The 10285-nt window shown below is 38.3% G+C and overlaps 2 protein-coding genes across 3 annotated transcripts; both read right to left on the reverse strand.

Annotated features, from left to right (window-relative positions):
• Pmi (Transmembrane protein Pmi) lies at nucleotides 1–4753 on the reverse strand. Of its 2 annotated transcripts, none has more exons than XM_067790164.1 (3): nucleotides 4600–4753; nucleotides 3424–3757; nucleotides 1–1154 (listed from the first exon to the last, which is right to left on the reverse strand). In XM_067790164.1, the coding sequence occupies exons 1-3, from the start codon at nucleotides 4638–4640 to the stop codon at nucleotides 990–992; spliced, it is 540 nt and encodes a 179-aa protein (XP_067646265.1). In that variant the 5' UTR covers nucleotides 4641–4753; the 3' UTR covers nucleotides 1–989. The 2 variants fall into 2 exon arrangements, with proteins under 2 accessions (XP_067646265.1, XP_067646264.1); XM_067790163.1 differs by having other exon boundaries at nucleotides 3418–3757.
• A 1597-nt stretch (nucleotides 4754–6350) lies between these two features.
• On the reverse strand, nucleotides 6351–9627 carry Rabex-5 (Rabaptin-5-associated exchange factor for Rab5). The gene is made up of 7 exons (XM_067790161.1): nucleotides 9106–9627; nucleotides 8767–9036; nucleotides 8394–8703; nucleotides 8172–8329; nucleotides 7783–8039; nucleotides 7473–7715; nucleotides 6351–7413 (listed from the first exon to the last, which is right to left on the reverse strand). Exons 1-7 carry the CDS (start codon nucleotides 9245–9247, stop codon nucleotides 6520–6522), a joined length of 2274 nt encoding a protein of 757 aa, XP_067646262.1. The 5' UTR covers nucleotides 9248–9627; the 3' UTR covers nucleotides 6351–6519.
• Nucleotides 9628–10285: the final 658 nt, after the last annotated feature.

Below are 10285 nucleotides of genomic sequence, written 5' to 3' on the forward strand. Positions count from 1 at the left end.
TAGATTTCAACATTTCATTCTTTATTGCTAAACATACATTTATTATTTAAATTTTTTCTTGTATTTTAACTTTTAAGTTTGCTTTATATTAAGAAACGAAAAGAAAAAACTATAAAGTTATAAAATGTGAACCAATGTGATTATGAAAACTGCTGAAGTCATAGCTTACATACACTACAGATTCACATGGATAGAAGAGGTACAAAGAACCTCAAATCGTAGCATTAAAAAAAAACATTTTGAAATAAGCAACCAATCAACGCTATTTTGGCGAAATATAATTTTTTTGATTTGCCAACAAACTAACAAATATTTAAAAGGCAAAAAATGCACAAAACTTCTTTGCCCTAAGCTCATAACTATTTATGGGTATTAAACTTTAGAATATCAAAATTAATAAAAATAACTTAACCCCCCCAAAATTATTTATTCAAAGAAATTTTCCCAGTGCGGTTAGAAAATTAATCACGCACATTTTTCTAACGCTTTCATATTATTATTTTTTTTTTTTTTTGTATATATTAAACTAACGCGCGTTGATTTTTCTTGTCTTCATTCTTATTACTTGTAAAAATTTTATAAAATAAAAATTAATATATTAAATATAATATAGAAAAAAATATTGGGATGTTTGTCCATCAACAACTTTCTCAAATATTTTAACTGCTATACACTGAGCTTATTCGTATTGTTATCGTTGGTGCATGTATGTACGTACATTTTTATAGATATTTAAGCTTCTTACGCATAGTGTTTGTGTGCGCGTTTACTTGGTGTGTGGACATTTTTTATGATACTTTGTTGCGCTCAGATCTTTTGGACTGAGTTGTTGCATGCATGGCATATACGTTTTTGCAGCTTTAATATTTTACTTAATTTCTTCTTTTCACTTTTTTCTCGATCACGAATCACATACTCGCATCACATGCAACTCTCAATATTACTCAGTTTACTACAATATACTGTTGGGCTGTGTAGATGAGCTAAAGCTACTTGTATGAGCGCCAGATTTGCCATGCACAAAATGCTGCTGAGAATAATGTGATGCTACGATGCAAGTACTTGGTTTTGGTATTTGGTGAATATCCTAAGATCATAGGCGCCGATACGTCTTCTAGTGGTAATTTGCTAAGAATTTCTTCATCGCTTTCTACCTGCAAAAGAAGAAAATAAATAAAATATTTAACATGCGAAAAATAAACTGTTTGATTGGAGTTTTTTTTTAAAGTGTGTTAGCAGGAATATCAAATAACTTGTATAAAAGTTAAAAAATTTAATAGCAAATACCAAGGTACGCCAATTACTTCTCCACGCTTTTTCAACGATTGGCGACAGGAATATTTCTGGACCTCGCCACCTTCTTTATTTTGCCTCATGTAGTCTAGTCCGTTAAATAAATATGGGCATACAAAAAGACACTTGATGGAAGAGTCCCCGCTTTCCAGAGATATAAGGAGTAATCTCCGCAAGCAAAAGGCCCTCGGAGCCATCCCCAGAGAGTCGGCAAAGTCCTATGCCGATTAATGCCCGGAGAAACCGGTTCTCAATGATCGATACTAGGGGAAAGCTGGCTTCACAAACCGCAGTTAAGGAAGCGCGTGAGTATTCCACAATTTCGATATGGACACCGGAATAGGTTGAACTCTTATCTAGAAGTAATCCCGCCATACCCAATGAATTTTCGTCATGTAATTTGTCTCCACCTGTTGTTGTTGTTGTTGTTGTTGTAGCGATAATGTTGCTCCCCGAAGGCTTTGGGGAGTGTTATCGATGTGATGATCCTTTGCCGGATACAGATCCGGTACGCTCCGGTACAACAGCACCATTAAGGTGCCGGTCCGACCATCTCGGGAACGATTTATGTGGCCACATTAAATCTTCAGGCCATTCCCTCCCTCTCCACCCCCAAGTTCCATGAGGAGCTTGGGGTCGCCAGAGCCTCTTCTGTTAGTGAAACAGGATTCGCCGCGGATAGGTGAGGTTGACAATTGAGTTTGGAGAAGCTATATATTGTGCTGGCAACCTGAAGGGTTGCGCTACCCAGCCCCTTGAATCTGGTATTTTAGTCGCCTCTTACGACAGGCATACCTACCGCGGGTATATTCTGATCCCCTAACCAGCATTTACATTGCAATGTGGAACCAACGCATCTAAAACCCATGTATTTTTGGTCCAACCCTGTTTGATACTGCAAGTTTCCTTGACAATTTGTGGAAGACCGCGCCTATTGGACGGGGCGAAACAATGCTACAAGAAGAAGATGGTTCTTTTCCGAATATTGGACCTGTTCGTCCCGCAGCCCGACCAATAAGGGAACGATTTGGTATGACCACAGCGAACCTTCTAGGTCTGTCAATTCAAAACACCCCCGCTGGGAGTGCGGTCAAGACTTGTTAAAAGATGTATGAAAACTTCATTTTTCTGTTGATGCAAATTATTTCAGGTTTATCACGTTAATTGCTTTGGATTTTCTTCATAATCCCTATTGCTGCCTTTTTGATGATTTGTTTATTTTTAAGTCTGATTAAAATAGTTCAGCTGTCCTTCCATTTCATTCTCTATTCGGAATATTATATTTCCCTGTGAGACAATTTTTAATTTCAATGTCATTGTTGTTGTAGCGATAAGGACACTCCCCGAAGGCCATGGGGAGTATTATCGATGTTGATGGTCTGGTTCTATGCCGGATGCAGGTCCGGTACGTTCCGGTAACAAGCACCACGTACCAGCCCGACCATCTCGGGAACGATTTGGTATGACCACATGACGCCATAGGCCATAACGTTCCATGAGTAACTCGGGGTCGCCAGAGCCTCGGCTGTTAAAGAAAGGATTCGCCAAGGGTAGGTGTGGTTTACAATTGGGTTGGAGAAGCTATATATTGCGCTGGCAATCCCTTGAGAGGGTTGCGCTACACAATCCCTTGAATCAATTTGATATTTTAGTCGCCTCTTACGACATACCTACCGCGGATATATTCTAAGCCCCTAATCCGAAGGCCATGCTATGTGCTGCCGGATATCATAATAGCACTCACGGAAAAGACCTCTTATTAACCAAGGTGTGCATGCGTCGGAGACATTACTTCCGGGAACTTGGCTTCCTTGTTTATATAGAGATGTGCGTTTTGGTTTTCAAATCCGCTTGCTTCAAGGTTTGGCCAAATAAAGTAATTTTACATTTACCCTAACAAAAATATTTACAACTTCTATATCGACCTATCCTCTTAAAAATTAAACAAGTACCTCAGCGAAATTATTAATAGTCGTACCATAGGACTCCGATTAATAAAGTTGTAACTTAAAATATAAAATTAGTTACAATACAAACATGAAGCTTCCTCTACGTAATTTTAACAAAATTATCGATATTGTTTAGATGCATATTAAAAAAATTATCTTAACTTGGCTCTTTCACAAATACCTGATACTGGCAGCAGGGATCATAATTCCATGATACTGTATACAAGCCCGTGCAAAACAGCGATACAGCGCAAATGGGAGCAGCAATTATTGGTCGATCTCGCCAAATTAAGCTGGATATAAATGAAGCTAATCCTGACACTACCGCTGTTTTGTGTAAGCAATTGCCTACAGTTATCCAACGTCCAGTCTCATCACCCAGCCTTGGTGGCTCAATTATTATATAATCCACCTTAGCCTCCAATGCTTTATCCAGTTCTGCTTCGAAACGTTCATGTGCGTTCGTGCTTTCGTAGACTTCTCGAATAATACGAAAAGTTGGCGCTGCTGTTGACCTGAAAAATAAAATAAAATGAAACAAATTATTAAAAGAAGAAATTACAGATGTTCACAAGATTGGCTAAAAATCAATTAACGATTTTTTATCGCTAATAAATTGTGTACAAATTACTATATATTAATATTTTGTTTATCTTGTTCACAAATTCACCAAATATATATGAAAGGGTAATTGTATATCTATCAAATGAGTAACAACTATTAATGAAAATAACATATAAATATTCATATTGCATAGTTTAACCAGTATTATGTGGTTGAAAGCGACGAATTTGTTTGCAGTTCAAGGTCTCGGTCGCCCGCGCCTCCTCCCCATTGGGCATTGTTTAGTAAACGAAGCAGATAAGAGTATTAAAAATACAGACATGTCTTGGGGTGGGGGTGGTTATCTTTCTCGCTGCTAGTACTTTGTGCGCAGCTTGCGTTGGAACAAAATAGCAACGAATTGCTTGTTTGCTATAAATTATGCCAAAAATTACAGTACTTCAAGAACGACATATATATAGTATATTTTGAGTCATAGCGAGTTAGCGAGCATCCAAAGCATTCTTATTTTCTTTTATTTACCTGATGCCCTTTCCCATGATTCAATCACAAGTAATTGAGCCATGGCTCTTTCCTATACCACAACTGCCGGCTCTACACAGCCAACACTTATCCATCTATTTCGTCAACACCAACACAAACCACTTCGCACAATCGTTCATGTGTATGTTCGTCATGTTATCCATTATTCTATGATGATATTCTCCTCTCCATTTGGTATTTGAATTGCATAACAAAACTATTGGAATTTTGTAGCGCCCTGAAATGTATTCGCTTTATATTTTGCACCCACCTCTCTTCTGTACTTTTTCCCATTTGTCGACGGGTTTGCATTATGTTTTTTAATTTAATCGTGCTGCAGCTTCCTTCGAAAAGCCCACAAATCCCCCAGCACCCAGCACACAAAATTCAGCGATCATAGTGTACCTATACAAGTGTGTTCACTAAGCGATAAACGTCAAAACTACAAACAGCCTCGCTCACCTGATGGAAATCTCAGGTCTAGAGTCGCATTTTTGGTCTCAACAACAACATTTTTGACTACCAATCGTATCGACTTTTTCAATTTTTCAATCATTCGGCGCACTCGGTAATGGTATCCATTTTGAATTCGCTGTCATTCCAAATCCAGCGAGTGCCTGTCAGAATGCTTGACAGATAAGTCAACACACTTGTACTTGTACACTATGTCAGCGATGAACGATTCGGAACACAGTCCGGTTTCAATCTATCATATTTGACATTTCCTTTTGTTGTTATTCTATTGTGGAGTGTGACTGAGGGGTGCTTTTCTTGTGAGTATTATATGCTGTCTTTACGGTAGCTAGTTCAGTTTCAAAACTCTTAATTGCAAAATTAGAGAAATACTCTGTTTACCTTATGACAAATGAGTTAAGGGCCCATTACTTATACTTAGCATAGACTTCACTTGACTTGAGAACTGTCACTTACGGTTCTGTTAAATTAACATTGCACGTTACTGATTACTCAAAACTTAGCAACGCTTAACTTGACTTAGAAGTCTGTTGAGTCTATACAAGTTCTAAGAGACGTTTACATTTTGAGATGCCATTTGTTTGTTTCCATTTCATTTAGACGTTTTGTCATACAAATTGACATTTATTGATAATGATGCCAGATTGTATGCGCTAAGTATAGTATAATCGTGGCCAAGTTGCCAAGTTTACGCCAAGTCAAGTCTATGCTAAGTATCAGTAATGGGCCCTTTACATGTATGATTTTATTGCTTAGAGCGTATTTGCATAGACGATTTAGTCGCTTTGAAAGGAAGAACGTCAAAGCGAAGCATCTCGATTAAAGGGGATTCAAGGGGTTGCCAGCGCAATATATAGCTTCTGTTGTTGTAGCGATAAGGTTGCTCCCCGAAGGCTTTGGGGGGTGTTATCGATGTGATGGTCCTTTGCCGGATACAGATCTGGTACGCTCCGGTACCACAGCACCATTAAGCTGCTAGCCCGACCATCTCGGGAACGACTTATGTGGCCACATTAAACCTTCAGGACATTCCCTCCCTCCCCACCACCAAGTTCCAAGAGGAGCTTGGGGTCGCCAGATCCTCGTCTGTTAGTGAAACAGGGTTCTGCATCCGGCAAAAGAGCATCAACATCGATAACACTCCTCAAGGCCGTCGGGTAGTGTTCTTATCGCTACAACAACAACAACAACAAATGTTGTTAGTATCCCTTTTTCGAATTGGAAACGCGGGACACAAAGCTTTGGCAGATGCAGTTATTTAGTCCCGCTATATAGAAAGTCCAAAAGTGTGGATACCACTCTTCCAGCTTAAAATATAAATATTCGAAGAGATTAAAAATGTATTTTGGATTTCCGGAGTTTTTCCAGAACTGAAAGTTGTGATGTACACTGCTGGCTCGAAAAATCCAGAATGAATCCCAGTGGGTATGTTTGGCTTTTGAAAAAATCCACTCCTAGCCAGACGATTTGGTTAACCACGTCTAACCTTACACCAATGCATCTTTACCAAACCGTCGATGCCGATCCAGAAAATTGTAAAGTCACAAATTATCAAATAAATATTAGACCGTTTAATTTTTTAAATTTCTAAGCACCGAACAACATTTGCTTGTAATTACATGCTATGAAGCCAGATTGCTGCATAATAGATATATCCATACATATTTAGTATTTTAACGAAGGTACTACTGCTTATTTTTACAAATCCTAAAACTAGTCACTTAGCATTGCCTTTTTCGGTAACGACATTAACTGCATCATAGTTCGTGAGCTTTTCCTCATTTATTGAATTATTAAGGGACGCAAAATCGCCGGTGTTACACGAAATGGTAGGTATTTCAAAATTCGAAAATCCTCGATAATCTGTGATGGTAGTGGGTTTAAGGGGCGATGGCAGTAGTGTACCATTTGTTGGTGAATCACTATCCAATAAACTCCATTCAGCAGGATTTACGCATTTGTTAGGTGTTTGTAAATCAACTGAGACCATTGCAACTTTAGGTACATCTTCTTTACTTGATTTCTTTGCTAATGGATCGAATTCTTCTAAGTTCAGCTTTAAATCCTCTGCAACACTATTTTCGCCACTATGATCGGACAAATCAAAATCATAGTTAACATTTGTGAGACCACCACGCAAATCTGTGTTAAGCATAAAATCATCAGTGGAATCTGAGTGATCTTCGAGCAGCGAAACGGCATCAAAAGGCGAATAGTTGAAAATGGGTGATGCAAACAAGAGATCGGTATTTGGCTGTATCGGTGGCAAAGGTGATAAGCGTCCAACCACAGTAATACTAGTATCCTTGAGTGCCAGTGTATGTGTAGCGTCCTCTACAATGTCCAGAATTTTATTGGTGGGTGTGGCTGTTGGTTTAGAAAAGCAAGTTTCTGCATCCCCTCCTTTCGCCTGACTTTTGATATCGTTTTTAATAGCTGCTAATAAATTAGCGCTATAATGTCCAAGTGATGCTGTTGACGGTAAGGGTGTTGGCATGCCATTTGAGAGATGTGCACGTGCTTTACTTATGAGATGAGGTGGCGTTTTAATGGGTAGAATTGTCAATGGTGCCTTGGCGATACAACGATCAACTTTATCTGCTATTTCACGCTGAAGAGGAAAAATACAAATTTTAGTAAAAATATATAAAAGATGTAGACATAATTCACCTGAAACTCCTCAAGATCTTTACGAAAATTATCTATGCCTGTTGCAATGCTAGAATTGCGCTTTTTTAATTGTTCCATACGCTTCATATTTTCCGATATCAAATGCAGTCCCTCACAGGCCAGCAATGCGCTTTCCCAAGGTGTACTAAACGCTTTATCGCCTGACATAAGCGCATTAAACTCTTCTTCCGTAATGCCAAGACTTTCGCCATTAAGATTTTCAATGAAAGTGATTGCACAGCACTAAATAAGTATTTGTATATAGAAAAGCATTCTACAATTTTTAGTTTTGATTGAAAAATTTACTTACCAAGTTTGTAAAATAATAGCCGCCCTCCCCACTCAATAGCCGTGATGCATTAGTGAAGCGCGTTACAAAATTTACATTGCTATGCAAACGTACTGGATTTGCTTTAAGCACAACAAAAATCAACGCAGGTAAAAATTCATCCGCACTTGCCGGTCCACCAACAGAGTGTTTGAGTAGCTCAAATATATGACGACAGCAGCGCACAGTACATTCCAGCTTTTCTTGGGGTGAGTAATAGGAATCAATGCCTACTAATTCTGAAAAACGTAGAGAAAAGAGCAAGGAATTTTAATTTGGCGTTACAGAACACAATATACCCAGAGGTGAGTGTTCAGGCAGAAGTTGTTTCAGGGACGACTTTATTATTATAAAATATTAGTTATACAAACCCGTAATGGCGTTGTAGACCAAATCTCGCGATTCTGCATTCACCTCATCAATACTGCAGACTAAATGTTTTGCTGTAATCCAACTGAGTTGCCGTATGCGTTTTTGAACCTTTACATCGTTTTCTTCATCGAATGTAAAATAAGGGCTAAAGAGGAATCTTTGCAAATATAAAGAAAAGTTGAGTGTAATATGTATTAAATATTCCAACTCATTGCACTAACTTGTGATTTTGGGTCATGACGACCTTTTCAAAAAAGTCAATAGCACTTTCACGATCCTCATCAGTTGCAATTTGAAAACGTTGATCATTATGTACAATATCTGCAAGCTTTGTATAGGCATTTTGCACCATATCCGACAGCTCATCTATATTTTTATTGGCATTATGATTCATATAGCTGCGTATGTCATTATCTAAGCGTTGAATTTCACTCTTCAGTTTACGTTTGCCATCATCTGGTATGCGCAATTGGCGTAGTTGTAGCATAAACTGACTCTCGGTCGGATCAGGAACGTACGCTCTTTGAACGGCTGTAAAATGAATGGGTTTTATACACTTTTTAAGACAATGTCATAGCACCTGCGTAGTCTCACCTTGCTGCCCATCCTGTTTTTGCTTTTTACTTTTTTGAGCACTCGCGGATTGCAGTGTTTTCTGGAATACGGCGGGCACCAGTGATTTTTTCTTTGTAAGTGTTCCAGTCGAGATTTCAGGCAAACTATCTTGCCGTTTGTTTAGCGAACGTCGTCCTAATAGACTTTGTGGTGACAAACGTCCGGCTGTGCTGCTACCACCAAGGTTGCTGATGTTGTTGTGAGCAGCTGTTGGCGATTTAACAATAGGTGTGGCTGCCTTTTGTTCCGCTTTTTTGTTTTTATAGTTAATATAGCTAATGTTAGAATATTTCTGTTATTATGTACGCGCATATTTACCTCTCTTCCTTTTTTCATTACGTTCGCGGAAACATTTAGAGCAGAGTCCATCGAATTGAGCATTTCCATAGAATCCACATCCTTGTCGACATTTCAAGTCTCGCTGTCCAATACGTAGTTGAGGCACTCGCGCGAAAGACATATTTACTACGGTGATGTTTTCCGATAAATATTTGCAATTAGTAGTTATAATTTTCCACTTTCTCCATACAAATTGTAAAGAAGAATATATTCGTGCAATAATAATTAATCAATCATATTTGGTTTATTTTATTCAAGGCGAATTCAGTAAGGTGGTGTTATGCCAACAGCTGATTGCTTCTTCTTGATTATTTTCCATACGACGCCTGGTACTACAATATGTCAGTTAATCAATATCTATGAAAATTTTCTTTCGACCTACCATCAAGGCGACCTTACCAGGTGGTGGCAAAGCGAATTCAACCAATCCGTAGTGCGGAGGAATGTCAAGTCAAAATAAAATTTTCATTTATATCGATTAACTGACATATTGTTGTACAAGGCTTTGTACGGAAAATTATCAAGAAGAAGCAATCAGCTGTTGGGATAACACCACCTCTACTGAATTCGCTTTGCTTGCCATTCATCTTCACGGCGAATTGATTGAATTCGCTTTGCCTCCACCTGGTAGAGATTCGCCTTGATTTTATTCAATAATTTTCATGATTGTCCAACATCCGTCAACTTTGACAGTTTGAAAACGCAGTGCTGCCACACGCCGAGAAAGTTTTACTTTATTGTCATCGGACGTCTGTTACTACCCTACAAGAATACTGACTATCGTATGACTATCATCTGATTATCAGCAATGTCAACATAACGATCAGCGCCTCATACAAACTTTCTATCACAAACTTAAGGGGACTTGCGCAAATGTGATGTAAACAACTGTATACGTGAGTTTTTGTCTCCTTCTTATACACCAACATGGCCTACTGATTAAGTATATAGGCGTACTGCTCACTCTCATTCCTTTCCTGGATCTGTTGCTGACACTCTAACTATCAAAAAGTGTCATAAATGATAGTTTACTGTAGATATCAGGTTTGACTGTTATACTATCATAAATGACCATTGTTATATTCCGCCAAAAATGAAACAATGCTTTTTGCTTTTTATTTACTTTATTTCATTACGTTTTTAATTTTGTATGTGATAA

The sequence above is a fragment of the Eurosta solidaginis genome, chromosome 5 (assembly GCF_040869045.1).
Source record: "Eurosta solidaginis isolate ZX-2024a chromosome 5, ASM4086904v1, whole genome shotgun sequence".
In the NCBI taxonomy this organism is placed as follows: Eukaryota; Metazoa; Arthropoda; class Insecta; order Diptera; family Tephritidae; genus Eurosta; species Eurosta solidaginis.